The sequence below is a fragment of the Podarcis erhardii genome (genome assembly GCF_964252035.2).
Source record: "Podarcis erhardii genome assembly, chromosome: 3".
In the NCBI taxonomy this organism is placed as follows: Eukaryota; Metazoa; Chordata; class Lepidosauria; order Squamata; family Lacertidae; genus Podarcis; species Podarcis erhardii.
The window spans coordinates 57,672,500-57,694,380 of NC_138507.1; the positions used below are offsets into that span (position 1 = coordinate 57,672,500).

General features: G+C 41.6%; 1 protein-coding gene and 1 long non-coding RNA gene across 3 annotated transcripts in view; one reads left to right on the forward strand and one right to left on the reverse strand.

Annotated features, from left to right (window-relative positions):
- NCOA7 (nuclear receptor coactivator 7) overlaps window positions 1–21,881 on the forward strand; it is a 66,747-nt gene that overhangs the window by 12,938 nt on the left and 31,928 nt on the right. For both annotated transcript variants that reach the window (XM_081856141.1, XM_081856142.1), the window contains exons 2-4: window positions 7,080–7,223; window positions 14,580–14,824; window positions 21,749–21,828. In XM_081856141.1, the coding sequence (XP_081712267.1) occupies window positions 7,174–7,223; window positions 14,580–14,824; window positions 21,749–21,828 (375 nt within the window). In that variant the 5' untranslated portion in view covers window positions 7,080–7,173. The remainder of the gene's footprint in view (window positions 1–7,079; window positions 7,224–14,579; window positions 14,825–21,748; window positions 21,829–21,881) is intronic.
- Window positions 14,831–16,888, reverse strand: LOC309338827. The gene is made up of 3 exons (XR_014155073.1): window positions 16,874–16,888; window positions 15,163–15,219; window positions 14,831–15,055 (listed from the first exon to the last, which is right to left on the reverse strand). It is a non-coding gene; the product is annotated as an uncharacterized lncRNA (long non-coding RNA).

Here is a 21,881-nt window from a genome sequence, read left to right on the forward strand (position 1 = left end):
GTTTGTTGCAAGCAAATACCATTTAAATCAGGGGTCAGCAACCTTTTTCAGCCGTGGGCCGGTCCATTGTCCCTCAGACCATGTGGTGGGCCGGATTATATTTTGAAGAAAGAAAATGAACGAATTCCTATTCCCCACAAATAACCCAGAGATGCATTTTAGATAAAAGCACACATTCTACTCATGTAAAAACACGCTGATTCCCGGACCGTCCATGGGCCAGATTGAGAAGGCGATTGGGTCGCATCTGGCACCCAGGCCTTAGGTTGCCTACCCCTGATTTAAATCCTAGCATCATGTGCAAAAATTCCACTGAGTACAGGGGATCAAATCTTCTTGTTTTAAGAAAATGAGGTATTAGATATATTTGGGTTTTCCTTGCAGCAGAATCCTGTACTTATTTTTGACTGTATATAATCTGGGATGTCCACATTCTTAGCCATCCTTTGTATGTGGGAGAAACATGACAGAGGTGACTTGAAAGGGACTCTTACACCCACTGGATCCAGTAATTTTACCAAAATCAGGGTGAACTTTTTAGAAACATTTACATCCTTTATGTTTTACTTTCTTTAACGTTAAAACCATCATGTGGACTTGCAGTGGATCCACAAGAGGGTGCTGCTCAGTCTCTTAAATTGACTAGAAGGCTACAAAACCAGTCTTGGAAATACTTGCTGCCTGCATCTTATTAGTTTCATATTAGTATCTTATGAGTTTCTATTTGAATAGTGCACCCCTTCTTTTCTGGCTTGTGTGTGTATAATAAACATAATGTGCAAATGTGTTTTTAAAACAACATTACAGTAGGTCTGAGGTCAGTCAGTGAAGATAACAGCAGGATTTTTTTTTTTACTCATTTACGTGCAGGCTTAAAAAGTGTTTCCCAAACCTTTAATACTTGGTTCCACTTTTTAAAGCTATCTTTCTTTCTTCCCTACTTACTATTTCAATGTATTGAGCCAGAACTGTACATCTGCATCTAGTGTGTGGCTGCTTCCAAAAGCTTGGGTTCAATATTTTCTTCTATCCTTATTTATATATTTATTTCATATATTTATGACCTGCCCTTAAGCAAAAGGGGCCCTAGGTGGATTAAAAAATAAGTGAGCCAGAATGCATAATTCGACATGTTTCAAGTTTCCTCATCCTATTCCTCTTATTTCTGAAATGTGGGAAATGAAAAAAAAAAAGTCATTGGCTGCTGCAGGTATGGAAACAGTGTAGTGATGGCATTCCTTGCTGGAACGAACCCTTTCTGAACATTACTGGGGACTGAGATAGCCACAAGTTGGCTGTGACATTTAGCTGTGGTCATAGTCACCCAGTTCAGATCACCTTTCCTTGGTTCACAAACCATTAAAGCCAGAATCTTCCCACCAAAACATGGCAAGACTAGGAGGGAGACGGGATAACACTATGAGTCTAGGAACAAGTGTTATCCCATCTCTATCCTCCTCTTGTGATATTTTGGTGGAAAATTCTGGCTTCAATTAAGCCAGAGTTCCCTGCTGCATCCAGACTTGGGAATTGTGGCTTAACATTTTATATTCTGTTCAGCTGCTTGTGCAAAGGGTGGAGAGATGTGGCTGTGAAGTGGCTGTGTACTGGTTCATGCGTACTTTGCCTTAGAAGCCAGGGTTTTTGGCAGTGCATAACCTTCATACCTTCATGTGTTCCTCTGGAGGTAAAATGTATGTGCTTCCATTATCTTGAAAAGAAGACAATATGGTTGGATGCTTCTTCTGTTCCTTTCCAGGTGTGTTAGTATTCAACGAGTTCTTAATGAAGTTGCACTTTCCCTGAAAAACCAGCTTCAGGGTTATTACATATCCAGCTTTGGCAATAGAAGCCCATGTGGTATTTTGTGGCCTCGAGTGTCATTTACCAATTATGACTGATTTGTTGAAGGCAGCTGCTCCTGGACCTGGGATAATTGGCTATCCCTTCTATGGTAACCTGCTTAGATTGCTGCAGTGTGTTAAATTGCGGGTCTACCTTTGAAGATGGTTCACAAGCTTCATGAGGAAAGAATACAAGTGCCAGTGACCTTCAATGCATTCTTTTCTTCTCTGAGGTGACATGGATGTCAACAATATGGTACTGTTTTTCCTTTTACTTTGACAGGCCTCTTTTGAAATGTCCTTCCCACGGAAGCTTATCTGGTACCTACAGACAGCAGGCAAAAATGGTTTGATTTATCCAGGCATTTAAATTTTTGCCACTATTTTCTGTCTTTCTTTTTAGGACCAATAGCAGTGGGCAATGGATGGTGGCAGGGTGGAGGGTGATTTGCATCTCAAGGGAAGCTTCTATTGGTACTAATGGGAGCTTCCCTTGGCATGCAAACAGCACCTTTTAGTAATAGTAAAGAAATCCTGTATACCAGAAGGTAAATAAGGCTAGTAATCCTATACCCAATGACATGGGAGTAAGCTCTATTGAACCCTGTGGGACTTGCTTCTGATTAGATATGTATAGAATTGTGAGGTAAATAGAAGCAAGCATGCTGATTTCTACATTGATATAATCTCTTAAATTTGAATCCATGACCCACCTAAAGCTGTTTCCCTTTTAATTCAGCCTTGAGAGTAGGCAAGGATCATGTACCTGAAATGTGCGCACACACTGAAGTAAATTAGTATATGCAAAATAAGACTTCCTCCTTCCCCACTCAACTTGCAGAAGATATGATTTCTTGACCTCTGTAGCTTGGTTTTGAGGTTAAAGCCATTGGAGAAGCCATTGAGCTGGCATACTTCAAGAAATTCTCTTTAGTTGTGAGTAAAAAGAAGCATTCAACAATTCCTCTTGTTGCCTATGACAGCCTTAGATTGTGGTTTGCCTTCCCAGAGCATCCCTTAACTTCATGGATGAATTACCTCAAGTATGTCACTGTGGCCAACACTTTCCCTGTCTTTTCTTCAGGTTGCTTTCTTGTGAACTCTCCATATATTGGCCCATGGTACATCCATTTTATTTTAACTTTGCACTCACTAATTAGGCAGGCAGTTTCTCATGAACTTTCAGTCTTATTTGTGGTGACTGCATTTTGCCTGAAGAAACAACAAAGTAAGTGGTGGCTTACTCCGATTTCTACTGGTTATAGCGTTTCTGCTGCTGTTTCAGTCTGTCACAACTGTAGTGTTGTTCTTAAATTGCAGACTCTGATTAAAGCTAGTGAGGTGGCATTGTTAGCTGGAAACTGATGTTACGCCTAAACTGATTGGGCAAAATACTGTGGATGGTATGTATTAATGCTATTCAGTGCAGCCTGCTATTGAATTTGCAGAAATGGAATTGAAAGGTTAAACTTCTAGTAAAAGCATTTATATTTATTTATTCATTCCATTTATTTCCACACTTTTCCATATTCATGGTTTTTGTATTGTGGTATGTGAAGCCCGAGTTTTCCTCAGGTTCTTCTTGTTGAGAAGGTAAATAATGGCAGACAGGCAGCGGCGGAGCAAGCCGATTGGGCGCCTGGGGTGGCCCACATGCCCTGCGCCCAGGGGCCGGGCCAGCTGGGCCAGGACGCTCTGTGGGGCCTCCAAGGAGTCTGCCTGCCTCCTCCCACTCAGCTGCCCTACAGCTGAGGGATAGGCGGTGGACGGACCGTTTGGGGCAGTGTGGAGCCTGCGGGAGCCCAAGCCACTGCATCACTCCCGGTGAGTGCTGCCCGCCATTTTGTCACCCCCTCAGTGGTGACTCCCAGGGCATCCGCTCCCACCGCACCCCCCCTTCCTCTGTCCCTGCAGACAGGATGACCTTGTGCCACTATTAATGATCTTTTCATGGTCATCCATATGGGCTCATTCTTGTGTGTGCTCTCAGTTTGTGTCAGGCAGGTGTGGCTAACCTGTGGCCTTCCAAGTAGTTTTGGACTCCCATCAGCCCTGGCCATCATGAGTAATCATTAGGACTGATGGGAGCTCCAGTGTAGGAACATAGAGGGCCTCAGGATAGCCACCTTTGCTGAAGATAACATTTCCCAAAAGCTGGACCATGTACAGTACCAGAATCCTCATTGGTGAGCAGATATTTTGTGGCCAATGTGTTGGATTCCCTGAGAACAAATAGTTTGAATACAGCTTCTGGCAGATGTTCCTACAGTTTATTAACTAACAGATTTTTGTTTACAACATCTACATATACTCAAAACCAGGGGTCGGCAAGGTTAACCAGCCATGGGCTGGATCACTCCTACAGAGATCGTCCGTGGGCCGGACTGTTGAAGCGTGGCCCCGGAAATCGCTTCTGTGCATGTCTGCAGTGCTGGAAATTGCTTCTGCGCATGCCCAGACGTCGAAAATCACACCTGCACAGAAGCAATTTTCAGCGTCTGGACATGCGCAGATGCGATTTTTGGCGCCACTTGGTGAATCTCCGCGTTGTGCCTGTTTAGCGCAGCATGCGTGGGACTCACCAAGCAGGCGGCTTAGTTCGGGGCAGCTCGTGGGGCGGTAAAATGGGCTTTGTGGGCCGCACGTTGCCGACCCCTGCTCAAAACTGTATAGTCATCACCCTGAACCACATTAGTTCTAAAGTGTATGCAGGAAACCTTGTCAATCATGCAGCAGTGGTATGCTGTTGAGGAAAAGCTGTCTCTAGGTTGAATACAGCGAAGAGGTTGAGAATCATGGCCTGTTTTGGCACAAAAGCAGTTCTTGGTTATCTCTTGATTCTGAAGTAAATATTGACCAATTAGTTTCAGTGGTAGTAATACAGCAATTGTGGAAAGTGATGTGTACAGTGGTGCCCCGCAAGACGAATGCCTCACAAGACGAAAAACTCGCTAGACGAAAGAGTTTTCCGTTTTTTGAGTCGTTCCGCAAGACGAATTTCCCTATGGGCTTGCTTCGCAAGACTTGCGAGTTCTTGTGAGTTTTTTTCCTTTTTCTTAAAGCCGCTAAGCCGTTAATAGCCGCTAAGCCGCTAATAGCCGTGCTTCGCAAGACGAAAAAAACGCAAGACAAAGAGACTTGCGGAACAGATTAATTTCGTCTTGCAAGGCACCACTGTATTTTATTACCATATATCTATCTTAAAAGTTCGGTAGTCATCCCTTTGACTCCTACTTGTTGTTGAGCAGACTAGGAAATAAAAAAAGAAGTGGGGAAAGAAAAGAGGAACACTAGATATGGTAAACTTAATTTATGGTTGCAGGGAGATTACTAATGCCTTCTCCAAAAGGTCTCCTCCCACCTTTGATTATTGTTTCTTTTTCTTAAGAGCACATGGGAGTGATCTGACTTCCTTCCAGTGAATCTTTGAAGATATACTTAGTGCTTTTGTTTATTAGAATAGTTCTCCAGTTTTGAAGAGCTTAGCCCTTTTAGCACATTATTTTTATTCTACAGAGAGTTCTAATGGGACTGTATTATTTTTCTAAATTGGTTTTTATTTATTTTACCCACTTTTCAGATTAATCTTCCAAACAACTAAAAATAAAGGCACTACAGTCATACCTTGGGTTGAAGTAGCTTTGGGTTGAGCATTTTTGGGTTGCGCTTTGCAGCGACCCGGAAGTAACGGAAGGTGTTACTTCCGGGTTTCACCGCATGCTCAGACTCTCAAAATGACACCACGCGCATGTGCGGAAGCGGTGAATCGTGACCCGCGCACGTTCAGACGCGGGTTGCGTTCACTTCAGGATGCGAACGGGGCTCTGGAACGGATCCCGTTTGCATCCAGAGGTACCACTGTATAAAACACAGTACACAGTATAATTGAGAGTGGGTGGTGCTGTGGTCTAAAAGACTGAGCCTTTTTGGCTTGCTGACCAGAAGGTCGGCAGTTCGAATCTGTACGATGGTGTAAGCTCCTGTTGCTCTGTCCCAGCTTCTTCCAACTTAGCAGTTTGAAAGCACACCAGTGCAAGTATATAAATAGGTACCTGTGTGGCAGGAAGGTAAATGGTGTTTCCGTGTGCTCTGGCTTCCATCGCACCAGAAGCAGTTTAGCTGTACGTGAACAAATGCCAGCTCCCTCAGCCTGAAGCGAGATGAGTGCTGCAACCCCATAGTCACCTTTGACTGACGTTAACTGTCCAGGGGTCCTTTACCTTCTACCTTTTTATACACAGCGTAAGAATATTGAGGAGAGTATTGGAATATCCACAGTTATAATCATACTGGCTACTATTCTAAGTGAAAGTTAAGAAATATATATTATGTGGCCCACAATAAAAATAGAAGGCTCAATTGTAAAATGCTTTCTGGAATTAAAAAAGAAAAGAATAAGCAATGTAGTGATTGTATTGGACAACCTTGGTTTGGCTGGTTCCAGGGCCACGCAAATGGCATCAAGGACCAAATGCAGCCTTGGGGTTGTGTGTTGGACCCCTGTGATTTAGACAGACTGCAGATAATTTGCACTAACAGTGCTATGTGGGAAAACGGTGCATGTTCTGTGAAACGAAGATGCAAAATGCCAGATCTATTTTCTACCACAAGTGAACCCCCCTCAAATTTGTGTTTTGTTTTAGTTCAGATGCCTTGAATGTTCTCTCTGTGTGTGTGTGTGTGTGTGTGTGTGTGTGTCTGTTTCTTTCTTTCTGAGCATTAAAACAACAACAAGAGAAGCAAACAAACAGCACTCAGGTTGTTCATTCTTTCCAGGTTTCTTGTCTTTTGTATCCACATATATGGACAGAGATGTTTAACCTGTTGATAGAACTGCAGCACAGTGCATTAAAATAATTGCAGTTAGATGGTGAATGAATTCTTTGTAAAGTGGTTTTAAAGGCAGTTCATTAACATTGATGTCAGACATCTGTTTTTATTTGACACATATATACACACACATAAAATCCCATGTGCAACTTGTGTTTCCCTATTTGTGTTTCTATTTTAAGGAACCTTGTGTTCCCCATGCAGTGAATTGAGCCATGACTATTGTTTTTCTTTTGTTTTGTTTTTGGTACAATACGCTTTGTCATGTGACAGTGCTTTCACTGGTTTAATTTACCGTGCTGTGGGACTATGCACTGTAACTCTTCAAAAAAAATGAAGCAGCAGCAGCAAATCAGGTGTTGTCGACATGTTAATTTCTGAGCTTCCTCTTTTCCCCTTCCTCAGTGATAACTGCATGGATCGTGTGTGAACATGAGACGCTAACTGGAAGTTCAGAAGCTCAGCCAATTCACCTTACACTTTTTACTATTTGCTTACAATGGAGATCAAGGAAGAGAAAAAAGAACGAAGACAAGGCTATTTTGCCCGGTAAGCTACTTGCTGCTCTTTCCGTTGTTTCAAAATGCAACTGTGGATTTTCCCCTCTGTCGGTCGCAACGTTTTAATCCAGGGCAAATACTCTGACTGCATTTTCCTGCTTGCTATGTGAGTTACGCTTTGCTTTCTTTTTCTTTGTTGTCTCTGAGTATCCACACTTCCGTGACACGTACAGGTTGGAGCCCCCAGAGTGCAACTAATTTCGAGCTGCTTTGAATCTTTTTATTTTATTGCTACTGTATGTTGAATCTGGACGTTAGGGATTTGCTTCCTGTCTAACCTGTTTAACCCTGGTGGAACCAAGCTGCAAGTCACAAGTCTTTTCCACCAAGAATGTAGTGCAAGGGTGGGGAATCTGTGGCCCTCCAGAGGTTGCTGGATTACTACTCCCATCATCCCTGGCTGCAGCTGATGGGACTTGTAGTACCACAACATCTGAAAGCCTGGGGGTCCTTGACCCCTAATGCTGTACGGAAGGTTTTTGAGTACAGCACACGTCAGTGTTCATAAAAGAAAGAATATTAACTTGAAACAGAAATGACTAACAGCTCTGGTATTTCATGCACCTCTGCAGACTACTAAATTAAAATATCTAGGAATTAAAATTAGTAATTAGACTTAGTTACCTACAGCTTACTGGCTAATATCCAGTTCATCGGTACTTGGGAATAAATTATATTGCAGTCAATGTAGTTTTCTTAGTAAATATGCTTAGGATTGTGCTGCATGTGTGGAAGGCAACATTTCATTATTATTATTATTTTACCATGATATATAAAAATAAATATTTTTATTAACTTTAACACAGGTTTGTTATACTTGAGCCATGACTTTTGAATTTTACTTCCCATCAAAGCCTAATGTCTTTTGTTAGGAAGTTGACCTTCATTTTAAATAATAGGTATATTTAACTTGCTATGATCAAATTATACAGCTTTCTTGGTTGAAAAATGAAAGGGAAGGGGAAATCTGTTTTTGTTCCTTTAAACATACAGTTTTGTTTTTGTTTTAAATCTGCTGTAGCATCAGCAAAAAAGAGCTGCTGTGGTGATTCTGTGCCATCTTTGCTCTTCATTCTGTGTTTATTGTAGGTGAATTATAAACACAATCCTTGATGTAACAAAACCAGATCTCCACGGTGGAATGTAAACTGTAGTTAAAGTGGGGTAGATCTTTTAAGGATTATTTAACTGTGCAAACGTGCTGTTATGACACCTTTTTGGAAGAAAAAGAAGTGCATCTCAAGGTCATGAAATAATTTGTGAATTGAAAGGCAGCAAAGTTGTTAAGATTTCTAGCGTTGTCCCCCCCCCCCCATTATTATTTTTTGAAATACACACAGAGGTGATCAAATGCTGTGAACTGGGGAACACTCATTCTGAAGAAACCATATTCTTAGAGAAATATTTAGCAAGCTGCCAGTGATAGACACTCTATAAAAGGTGAGCAAACTCAGACTTAGGGGCCCAAACACTCCTACAGTCCTCTCTGGCCAATCCTCTCCCAGGCCATCCCTCTTAACACCCTGTTTCATAATAATACTGATTCCTGTTTTGCAGTAAGGCAAGGCACTAGGGTGAAACTAGCGTCTCCACTCCCATTTTTCAGCCCGGACACTGAGGTCCATCTCCGAGGGCCTTCTGGTGGTTCCTTCACTGCAAGAAGTGAAGCTACAGGGAGCCAGGCAGAGGGCCTTCTCGGTGGTGGCACCCTCTCGTCAGTAAAAGTAAAATAAAAACATAATCACAGCTGATAATTTCAAATTCTGCAAACTGGGAACTGCCACCAAACAGACCCTTATAGTTGAGAGTTGCTGTGCAGTACATTTTGTGAATAAACAATCCCCTTGGCCAAATCAGCAGCAATTTCATTTCTCTCTGTGGCCCACGTGCTTTGTTTAGGTGTAGGTGAGTTGTGTTAGGGTTTCCTCTCTAAGCTAGTTTCAGACTTATTTTTATGCCCCAATGACAGATTTTTTGCTCCCTGCTCATGGAAGCTGTTTCCTATTTTGGAAACCTTGGTTTCGAAACAGCTAGTTTTTTAAAAAAAATATGAAGTGTGCATGGAAAGCTGCCCAATAACACAACACAATTCCCTACACAAAAGCACAACCAAATTTTTTGATTCCTACCATTTCCTGTAACAACCTTAGCCATGGCTCAGAAAAAGTCACCAGTCGGTACAAGCTCACCACATATTTTGATGTGAAAAATGTACCCACAAATCTGCTCTGGGTCTAAAATGCATTATTATGTGCTTCTTGTGTTTGAGAGTATATCTTTTGACATTATATGCACATGCACCTCATTTCTAATTTAAAAATTTGGAGTCATTTTTTGTTTAAAAAGAGAGTATCTTTTCTAGACAAACAGAACCCTTCTTTCTCTGGAAGGTTTTTATTGTTGCCCCCGCAAGGTATTTGTGTGCTTTAGTTTTGTTCATAATTGGGTGTCCCCTCCCTTTCCCCTGTTTTCTTTTTTGCCTTTGCTGTAGACTGAAATAATAATTGGTTTTGTAAGCACAATGTCTGCATACTGTAAATAGTTTTATCTGCCAGACACTCTTGTTTTCCCCCTCCTGTTGAAATTTCACATCATGGTTAAAACTGTGGGATAATTGATCTGTTTCGAAAGAGCCTGTGGCAAGGATTCTGAGGCTGTGGCCTAGTCTAGTGAGCAAGCAAGGACAATGTGTATACTCAGAACTGTTGTCATGGGGGGGGGGGTTGTAGGCCATTAACCCAGACTCTAGCTCACTGCAGAGATAGGGATAGAGATCACAACCAAGAGATAGAAGTCTAGCTTCTGCTTGAAGATCTCCAGCAAGGGAGAGCCTCCCACCCTTACTGAATTCTTGGTTCCATTGTCAAGTTACTCTTAGCACTGAGAAGTTTCTTCTAATGCTCAGTCAAAATCTCTGCTCTTCTGTAACTTAGATCTAGCTGTGTTCAGAGGCAGTAGATAACGAGTATTATTTGCCCTCTTCTGTGTCCCTCAGGTATTTGAAGACTGCTGTCAAGTCCCCCCTCAGTCTTCTCTTATCCAGGCTAAGCATGCCCAGTTCCTGCAACCTTTCCTTCTTCATTTTCATACCCATGACCATCTTAATTGTCCTCCTTTGAACTTGTTCCAGTTTGTATTTCCTTCTTAAAGTGTGGCATTTAGAACTGGAAATTGTTCTACGAATGAATAAAGGGAAATAATGGGGAACTATTACTTCTCCTGACTTAGAAACTATAGACTATCTAATGAAGTTGTCCCTTTAGTACAAGGACTTCAACTTGTGCAGAGGAACTTCTCCTCCTCCTCCCCAGCGCCCCCCCCCCCAAATCTGCTCTGAGTTTGTAAGGAAAAGTGGGGCAGATCCCAGCAGCTAAACCACAACAATGATTATTCCAATTTCTCCCTTTGAGTTCAGTAAACAAATAACAGGATAATCTCTACTAGGTACTGTACTTGAAATAAACAGTATCATAAATGGGAGGGAAACCCTGTCTGCTTTGTCTGTGCTCTCTTTCTGTCTAGTGTTGATTTTCTCTTGCAGGGGAAAGCCAGTTTCTTGGTAGAAATGTTGTGTTAAAATGAAAGGGAAAGAAAAAAACATTTTGAAAACATGTTGCATAGCAAGGATCCACTGGCTCTGGCCTTCAAAAGCAGGATGCTAAGCATATGGTTTAAAAACATTTGTTCCTTTTGTGTGTGCATGAAACGGGTTTGACTTACCTGTTCTCATTCTGCAAGGTGCCCTATTTTGGGACAAGGGACTTCAGTGGGCAATTATGGATGAGAATAGCAAGGTAGTTCCTCTTAGTGGTATACTATAAAACTCTTTTCTCCCCTTCAAGCTTTGTTGTTTAGTCGTTTAGTCGTGTCCGACTCTTTGTGACCCCATGGACCAGAGCACGCCAGGCACTTCTGTCTTCCACTGCCTCCCGCAGTTTGGTCAGACTCATGCTGGTAGCTTCAAGAACACTGTCCAGCCATCTCGTCCTCTGTTGTCCCCTTCTCCTTGTGCCCTCCATCTTTCCCAACATCAGGGTCTTTTCCAGGGAGTCTTCTCTTCTCATGAGGTGGCCAAAGTATTGGAGCCTCAGCTTCAGGATCTGTCCTTCCAGTGAGCACTCAGGGCTGATTTCCTTAAGAATGGAGAGGTTTGATCTTCTTGCAGTCCATGGGACTTTCAAGAGTCTCCTCCAGCACCATAATTCAAAAGCATCAATTCTTCGGCGATCAGCCTTCTTTATGGTCCAGCTTTCACTTCCGTACATCACTACTGGGAAAACCTTCAAGCTTACTTCCTAATAAATTTTATAGAACGTCTGGCATATTTGGCGGCCAGCTTTTGCACTTTTTGCAACGTTAAAACCACTTTACAGCGTTTTGTTGTCGCCAGGTTGAATAACCTAGGAAGAAGTTATACATATTTAGAGCATAGGAGCCTACCTTAAACTGAGTCAGACATACATCCATCTAGCTCAGTAATTCCTGGCAGTGGCTCTCCAACTCTTTAGACAGGGCTCTCACCCAGCCCTGTTTGGAGATGACAGGGATTGAGCCTGAGACCATCTGCATGGATAACAGATGTTGTACTCCTGAGCTGCAGTTGGAGTAGGTTGCCTCGATTCTTTATCCTGTTAAGGATTGCTAGCTCCTGACAGTGTCTAGTAATGGCAGGGTTCCTGAAGGTGTGTCTGTATTCCCAAAGTTGTACCATATGTTGTGTCCGGGTCTGATGCTGGATCCCACACAGAAAAGTGGCAAGGGGGGTGGTCTGGTCAGAAGTTGCAGGACCATGGACAGCTCTTATTCAGTTACTCTGAGGGCCCCAACCTTTTTGCAAAGTTTTTGTGTGCTTCTAAACTTGGGGCTCCACCAAGCCTACTGAAACCTCTGTCTTGTGCATGGATGGCGGGGCAAGGCAACATTCTTGGATTGTAGAGGTCCCAGCCCACCAGGTTCCTCTTGTGCTGATAGTAGTTAGTAGTGTCATTTGCGGCTGGCCCAGAGAGCAATTTCACTCTGCATCCTTAGCCTCTTTCCCTGGTGATAGGCCATTACAGCAGCATATATACCTTTGGGTCCCTTCCACCTCTACAGTTCTACGAAAGTAGAATTAGTTGGCTCTACTCATTGCTGACCTGACTTGAGTCTCCAAATTTTTCTTCCCTTCCTCTACCCAATATAGTTACTACACTGACCAGCAGGGTAGCTATCCAGAAACTCAAAACAGGACCCTTTTTCAGCCCTTTCCAGAGATATGTGGGGTTGAACCTGAGTCCTTTGGGCATTCAAAGCATGCACTGTGCCATTCCACTACAGCCCTTCCATTTCCTACTTTCTCTTTGGCTCAAGGTGACTTACTACTATAATTAAAAACAGTAACATAATTAATGAAGATGTAGTACAGAAATAGGGGGAAATATTAAATCTCACTTTGGAAAGAAAAGGTTATTCTTCATACATCAATGGTGTCGTTCAGATCTCTCTCTTTTTTGTAGATGTTTATAAGAGCCTCAGAACAAACATGTATTAGAGGGCACTGATTTAGATAACCTTGAATGAATGACATGTTTATGTGAAAACAAAGCTAATAATAAAGCCTGGGCAGCTGACTGTGAAATTATAAGTTTAGACGATGACATAACGAATAGATGCTGGCCAAATATATTAATCAGTGTAGTATTGTTTGAGATGGGGATTAACATAGAACGTTATTTAGGCTCATATGGGCTGGAGCTGGCTTTGCTTCCATCAGAAACTGGTCCCGTGTTGCTCCAGTAACGTCAGACATCCAAGCTCACGTGGGAGGAGTCACCTTGCCACTGCTCCTCCTATCCCAGCAGTTTTTCAGTTTCTTGGTCAAGTGATGTTGGCATGGGAAGGGCATGCCAGATCCTCACACTTGCACGCCAGCTCCTGATGTTACCCGAGCAGCATGATAAGATGACATGTTGCAGCAGCACATAACCTGCTGAAATGAAGGCTACTTTGCCATGTAAAGTACGTTAAAAAAGTGAGAGAGATAAAACCTCAAGTTTAGCCACAATTGGGATTTTATTTGTAAAAAGAAAAAGCCCAATGTGTTTTGGCCTGTGATTATTTTAGGCCTTCGTTATTTTAGGAACCACGTGCATTTTTCTCAATTAAAAACCAGTTTTAAGTATATTTACGTTATTTATATGCTAATATATATTTACTCAATGTAAGATGTAGAAGTAGTTTGCAGAAATCTAGGTTAATAAAGTCACACTGTCACTTTCACTGAATATTTACCGTATTTTTCACCCCATAGGACGTACCGGCCCATAGGACGCACCTAGCGGAGCGTTGCGCAAAGCCCAAAGCTTGGGGCGTGCTGAGCTCCGTGCGCCCCAAGCTTCTGGGTGCCGGCAAGCTCTCCGCTGTGCAAAGCCCGAAGCTTGGGGCGGGCTGAGTTCAGCGCGCCCCAAGCTTCTGGGTGCCGGCAAGCTCTCGGCTAGCCATGGGAGAGCCGTGCGACTTTGCCCGGCTCTCCCACGGCTAGCGGATAGCTTCCTGAAGCCTGCATTCGCCCCATAGGATGCACACACATTTCCCCTTCATTTTTGGAGGGGAAAAAATATGTCCTATAGGGCGAAAAATACGGTATGTGATGTAGTCAATCGATCGATCAATCAGTCATTCTATTATGGTCAAAAATCAGACAACAGAAAAAAACATTAATAACACACACAACAACATCAGCACCAAGGGGCAGAAGCAGTAGACAAAATTGAAAATGTCATATGTATTGTTCCTTTTACAGTTCTGGTGCAAGCCTAAGATAATCACAGGTAAAAATGTGTTGGCTTTTTTACAAATAAAATTTGTGCCATCTTAAGATTCTATCTGTATCATTTTTTGTGTGTCAGTTTGGATGCTTATAGGTCTTTAATAAAAAAATAAGTTGTCATGCGTGACATCAGGTATGGAGCAGATGAAGGTTTGGTTTGTATTGGCTGCACTACTGCAGCCAGTGGGACTGCTCTCAGCTCCAGTTACCTGATAGGCCCTAAGAGGGATCCCTTTTGAAGTAATCACCTGACTGTTTAATGTTTTATTATATTCTTAAATATGTGGAAGCTGCCTAGAGTGGCTGGGGCAACCCAGTAAGATGTGTGGGGTATAAATAGTAAAATTATCATTATGGAATTTCATCAGAGAAATGTTGGAGGGTATGCTAAGTTAGATAAACAAAGAATTGTTATTCTGATCATTGCAATTTAGCAGGATCAAGGTACATAAAATTATAATGATCAATGGTTAGCCAATGAAATTTCTGCAAATTAGTTTATTGTCTATATTGCTTTATTGTGTTTCTTTTTTCTAGTTTGAAGAAGAAGAGGCTAGCTAAGCAAAATTCAGAGGCAGCCTCCTCAAATGCTTGTGGGATCCCCACAGGTAAAACTCAGGCTGGAAGAGATGATGGAAGTAAAGCTGTTCTGGTGCAGACCAATGGCTCTCAAGAAAACGGCAAAAAGTCTGGGGAAAAGGAGGACTTGGAGAAAAAGAAGAAGAAAAGCAGTCAGCCAAAGGATATTAGGCGCACAGATCTTAAGCGATACTATAGTATTGGTGAGTTTAAGGCAAATACTGTATTACCTCTTTGAAATCTTTTAAGTATTTTTAAAGTGTAACAATCCGTGGTGTGGTGTTTTTTCTTCTCATTATATTGCTGCTATGCTTTCAGTAACCTTCTGTAAGTCAATATGGAATATATAAACACGTTTTAGTTTTATAAGCTCCCATTTGGATTCTGTAACATTGCTGAGTCTTGGCAGGACTGGTTAAGTGTGTGAAGTCCATCTGCAAGCACAGATTCTATGTATTAGAAATGACAGAAGTTTCTTAGCATCAAAATAAAATATCTTTTTACGTATTTGAATGTAGTGGATGAATGGGTTGGCTTTTACCTTCAGAATGGGCACCTGTCTCCAATCTGGCACCTTGTAAGTGGAGGTTGGATCCAGCTAGACTGGGGAAGGTAAAGCGTAGTGGAATGATTGTAACTGTTTGAAAGGATTCCTAGCCACAAGGCTCTGGGACCAGATTTCTTATATTCACCTAATCTCTCTGCTTCTTAGCAATTTTTCATTTTGTTGAAAACATTCTATTTTTAGTATAAAATATCTTTTAACCAAGTGAAACATAACACTATTGAAAGAGTTAGTTAACAGTGTGGAGGTTTTTGAATGTGCACACTCACACACACGTCTTTTAAGACTTAAGAACATCATAATAATCCCACTAAAATCATATCTTATCCTTCTTCCTACAATGGTCAACCAGATTCCCTGGGAAGATCACTAAGTAAGCAGGTCATGGAGAAATGTCTTTCTTCTGCTGTTGCCTCTTTAACCAGTTGTATTCAGTTCTATATTGTCTCTGAACACATAAGATCCTATAGCCACCATGACTAATTAATCATTGACAGACCATAATCTTGTCTAATTCCTCTCTGAAGCATTTAAAGTTGATAGCAATTGCCAAATCCTGCAGCTGTGAATTCCATGATTTAACTGTGCATTCTGTGAAAAAGCACTTACTTTTGTCTATCCCCAATCTACTGCTAATCAGTTTTAGTGAAAGACTCTTGAGTAGCAAGTATCTGTCTCACTCTTCATTATACAGTTTATTATTCCTCCCCCCCCCAAGGTAAAAATGCCCCACTGCTCTAGCTTTTCCTTGTTGGGAAGAATATGAAGAACGGCATGTGTTGCCCAACCCAAGTAACTTTTATGATGGCCCATTAACCGTATAAAGAGTAAACAGAATCTGCAAAAATGACTCCATCATTTGGCAGGACACTACAAGGATAATGTCTGCCTGTGGAGTTGGGAAAGATTCCAAATAACTAGAGTGGAGCTTGTAAGACAGATATCCAGGAGAGGCATAAAACAATTTGCTAGCATAATGAATCTGTTTAGCATTTACATGGCAACAGTGCAATTTCAGCCTTCTTAGCAACCTTGAAAAGGGACCATTAGCTTCTTCCATTGCCAGAGATCCCATGGTTGTGCCTTTCTCCAGCAGTCTGATAATGAAGGTTCTGATGCCACTTTAAACTTGAATTGGAGCATCAGAGAAATAATAGATATCTGTGTGTGCATTTTTACAAAATCACCTGTTTCGTTTTTGCAACTAAAGCAACACAAAATACCTGTTGAAATAGGAAAAAAAACACCAAATATTGTTTGATGGTATACCCCAGAGCAGGGGTAGCTAATGTGATGCCCTCCAGAAATTTTGAATTGCAGCTCCCATTCCCCCCAACCTGGGGAGCTATAGTCCATAACATTTGATGGGTGCAATGTTGTTTGTCCCTGCTCCAGATTTGGTGCTGGTTGATACGGGTTTTAACCAGTCTCTGAGTTGCATCCTGTAGTGGCTTTATGCAAGCAGAAAGTGTTTCTGTTTTCACAAGGTGGTGCCAACACCACATTTTTCTCAATTCTCCATTATGCACTGCCCATGGTTGCCCCAAATATGCTTCTCAGAGTTGGGGAACCCTCTGGGGCAATAGGTAATACAGGACTGAAGGCTGTATTGGGGATGGGGGAAGGTATGTGAAAAACATAGTGTGTTTACTTTTACCTACACATCTATGTAGAGTTACAGACATACCTGGTAAGAGTTAAGGCTTCCATCAAATGTTAGTATGATGCCAGGTTTTAAAACGCAATATTCCTATTGTGCCCTGCAACCTGAAATTTGCTCCCTGAAGCAGATTTGGGCCATGTGTAGTGGGAGGAGACAGAGGGGCAGTTCTGTTGTGTTTATGGAAGTTGTTCCAATTGCCAGTCACGTAGCTGAATACAGAAGGTCTGGTTATATTGCTTCTCATTAGGAACCAATAGCTTCAAACACTGGGTACAGAACAAGTGCACCACAATTTGAACTTGGCTGAAATGTCTGATTTGTGGCCATCTTCTGAGGGCACACTGGTGGGTTTATTCCTTTGCTATTATTTTTTATGATGGTCCATTTTAGAACCTCAAATGGCTGGGCTGGCAAACCAAAAACCTAAGTTGGATTCAGCTTTTCTAGTTAACAATTATGTTGTAGCTTCCTTCAATGTCATCTTTACAAGCTATTGCCTTGTTTCCTCACACGGTTCTTTCCACCAAAGGGGCAAAGTTTAAAGGTGTAACATTGTAAATCAGTAACCACAAACCTGCTGTTCTAACAAGTAAAAACAAATAAATTCAAGCTAGCATTGTAGTGGGATTCAAATCTTTCCCCCTCTAGTCATCCCTGTGGTTGCGTTGTTTTTTGGGATGAGATCAAAATTTTCAACCTATTTCCAAGTTGTAAATACACTTCCTGACTATCCGAATAAATAACACTTGTCTTTTCAATATTTGTTAACAAATATGTTAGGTTGTATGTAAAAGTCAAAAAGCTGGTAACTGATGTTTAGGAGGAGCTGTAGCTCTGTGGTGGAGCCCAAAGTTTTGATGGTATGAGGTCATGATTCAGTCCCAAAACATCTCAATTAATAGATCTTGTGATGATTTTTGCCTGAGAATCCTGAAGAGCTAGTGCTCACCAGGGCAATGAAGAGAGTTCTGGATTTGATGGACTATTGGTATAACTTGTTATATATTGTGTGTGAACATAAAGATATTCTCATGACCATCCTGGAGGAGGAGAAAGGAAAAGTTTGTGAGTCTGAGACTCACTGTGGCGTATCTTCATAACACTAAACCAGGGGTGGGGGGTGGGGCTAGACTTTTTTGGCCAAAGAGACAGTGGTGGATGTGACTCCACACATAAACCTTACTCAGCTGATCCATGTTGGAGAGGATATTTCTATCTCTACACTCATCAGATGATTGTTAAGATTTCTGGGGAGGGGGTGATTTGCATCCTCAACAGAGCATTCGACACCACCCAGCAACACCCAGTGCTGTGCCTGCTTCACTTCACTTCACTTTCACCACTACTGTCAAAATTGATGGGACCTTATCAAGAGGCCAGGAAAATTTGCTGGGTGGGGGAGGGCACAGGATCAGGCCTCCAAACTGGAAATTTGCCACCCCTATGTTAAACAACCCCCAATGTGTTAGCTAGTCCTCTGTACATGTTTTATATTCGCATTACATATGATGAGAATGCAAAAGCGCTTGTAAAGTTACCAGTTGTGGAAATTTCTAAATAAATCTCATTACGATCGAGTTGTGAAAGATACCAAAATTAGCGTAAGCCCTGCTTGTGAAAACTCAGCACACTACGTGCCCTCTCTGTGCCTTGGGATCCTCCTGTTCCTTTTGCTACAAGGGGACTGTGCTCATATTTCAGCTGAGGGGTGGAGTATGCAGAATTACACAAATCTGCTTCACTTTCCTCAGAGCTAGATTCCACAGACTTGGACAAGCCCCTTCCTCAGCCACTTCCTTAGCAGAGGCTTTGAAAAAGATGGGGGTTTTGCGTGTGTGAGAGAGTGTGTGTGTGTGTGTGTGTGTGTGTGCACACGCACAAACACACACAAGTAATGGCACTATTCGATTCTAATTTTCTCTGAGCGGGGGGGAAATTGGCCAATTTGTATTCTGAGTGATTTTGCTGTGGCTTATTTTCCGTTCTCTGTCAGCCTTGCTTGCTTTCAAGTCCAGCGAGGCTGATTTAGCAGAGGCGTGGCAAAGAACCTTTCCCTTGCTTTTTTTTTTTAAAAAAAGAAAGTTGTAAAAGGGGAAACTCAGGACTTTTGGACACATGATTTAGGCTACTTGTTGGCATTCCTGCGCTTGAAGATGTTTGCGGTTGAGTGTTGCTGTGCCCACCATCCAGGAGGATTCTGCAAGAGCTGTTTGCCGGATGTGCCCAGGAAGGCCTGCCAAGCTTCTGCTGTCACTGCCGCCAGTAAACTCCCGGGGAGAATAATCAACGTGGAATGGGAGGAGGGCTTGCCATCTTCAGGCTACAGTTCTGCAACCGGGGACAGCTGTGAGTCTCTGCCAGAAGCTGTGGCCATTGATCACAGTGAGATGGCAAAGAAGAAATTCCTAAAGGTTATGCACAGCTTTTCAGCCCCAAAGCATTTTTCCTGGTGTGTGGATTACAGGCAGCCTTACCTGTTGTTAGGTATGCAAACCACTGATTCCTGTCTGCTGATGGTTATCACACATGGAGGAGGAGTGGGGCTCAGGGAGAATAGGTCTTGGGAAACTAGACAAGGTGAATGGGCTTTCAGAGCTATCTGAGGATACCTAACCATATTTTTCATTACAGCTTTTTACATCTACAGCTCTCCCACTGAAAACATGACATATCCGCTACTGTGTGCGCACATGTGATAATGACAATCACCTAGAAATGTACATTTAATATTTATTTATTTTTTAAAGTGTTTTAAGACATTAAGCAGCCATCATTGGGCAGCTAGCTTGAGTCTCAACTCCCATGGTAAATATAATGCTGAAGCAAATTTTATGGAAGAAAATGGGACCTCAATGCTTTATTGTTAAAAATTCATATAGTAATTGCACATTAAACACAGGCACATGTATCTTCTCTCTGATGTTTTCTTTATTTTATATATATATATATATATATATATATATATATATATATGAAAAAATTGTCTCTGAAGTTGATTTTAGTTGGAGGTGTGTGTCCGTGGAGAAAGAAAGATAAATTGGCTCTCATACCTTTCCCTTCTAGCAGGTTTTTCACTTCAAATCTCCCATCTCATGCTGGTTTGTTTGTTTGTTTGTTTGTTTGTTTGTTTGTTTCCACCAAGGAAGAAAATATACAGCCCTGTATTTCCCCTCTACAAAGTAAAAAGCAAGTTGGGCAGGAAGAATCTGAGCTTCAAAATGGTTGGAAGAGAAAGAGTTAAACAGCTGCTTTCTTCCTGCCTGGCCCCCTTTATCTGCTTCTTTTCAACTGAAATTTCTAACCTCAGAGGCTGGTGTTGATTAAAAAGAAAGAAAGAAACTTCAAAGAAATGCTTGCTTCTTTGCTTAAGACATTTATATACTGCTCTTCATAATGTTTATCCCGGGATAGACATTTTTTAAAATAATTTGTTTGGCCCTTAGGTAGGTTCTTGTAGCAGATATATATAGCAGATCCTGTGTGGGATATTCAAAGTGGGAGAAGCAGCCATAGTTTTGTGTGTTCAATCCTTGGCATCTCCAGTTTAAGAGATGCTGGATGTCTGAAAAAAGCCCAAGAAGACCTCAAAAGCTGCTGCCATTCAGAGGAGTTGTAGGCTAGATGGACCCATCATTCCCCACTTTGTTTTCCTGACCCCCTCACTATTTTCTTTTTGCCTCCCATCTAAAGATGCACTGGTTTAGTCATTTAGCATTTGGAAGAAGCAGAGATAACAAGAGTCTATCTGACACTTAGAACTTTGGAGGTGATATTAATATATTTTATGATGTTTCAAGGCTTCATTTGGTTTCATTTGTGTTTCTTTTAATGGAAGATTTTGTGTATTGCTGTGCTGCCCTGCAATCATCAGCTGAAGGGTGGTTCTAGAAATAAAAATAATAAGGCTATTCTGATGTACAACTTTGTTTAATGCCGGCAATGTTAGAATGTTTTAGTTCTGTTAGCAGCAGAGGTACCTTTACTGCTTATGTGTGAATACGGTCTGACAGTTTCAAGCTTCAGTATTGTACAATTAACCGCTTATGTGTGTCCTCAACAAAAACATCTAGCAGAACACAAAGGATATCCTTTCGAAATAAGTTTTGTTTTCTGATCTTGCAAAAGACTAATGCCCATACAAGGTCTTCTGCGGAGTCCTGCTGAGCCCAGTAGCCCCAACCATAAAAATCTTGGATGACTGGGAAGAGCGCACATAGGCAGTTGTGACATCAGCAGAACGAACAATTCTTGTTGATATTGCAAATGCTTGAGTGATTTGTCCTGTCATGATCTCAACTTTGTCCAAGCCCTTAGGCACGCTGTGTACACCTCAGGTAGATAGTGGCGGGGTTTTTTGCCGTTAACATTTGTCACAGTGTATTTCAACTTTTCCTGACGTAACACCCACATTTAGCCTCAACTTGCAACCGTTGACCCACTTTTAATTCTTTACCATATACAGCATGCCTGTTTTTCTTCCTCTTTCTCCTTGCTAAAAACACAAACAGATAAGAAAATGTTGGTGACCCACCTTAGCTTAGGGCATAACTCGCTTGTGGCTACCAGCCTACCAATAAAAGATCAGTGATACTTCCCTTACTTAATGCAACACTCAAGCATTACTGTTAAAAATATTGTCAATAATAGGTTTTCTGTGACTGGCAGCCCTGTATCGAAAAGTTTTTAATATTTGAGGTATTATAATGTTTTTATATATGTTGTAAGCCAGCCAGATGGGTGTGGTATAAATAATAAAATTATTATTTATGATTTGTTAATCACCAGTTTTCATGTTTGGTCAAGACAAACCTGGTTTAATATTATTTTGCTTATTTTACCAATTAGTGATTTGAAAGTTGTTCACATTTTAGGTAATCGGTCTCGGGGTTTCTCTTTCAGAGGACAATCAAACCAAAACAAATGAGAAGAAAGAAAAGAAAATGGTCTCTCAGAAGCCACATGGTACAATAGAATACACGGTAAGAGTAGCTCCTCAGAATCTATTGCATGAATATTTTTGGAAGTGGTATGC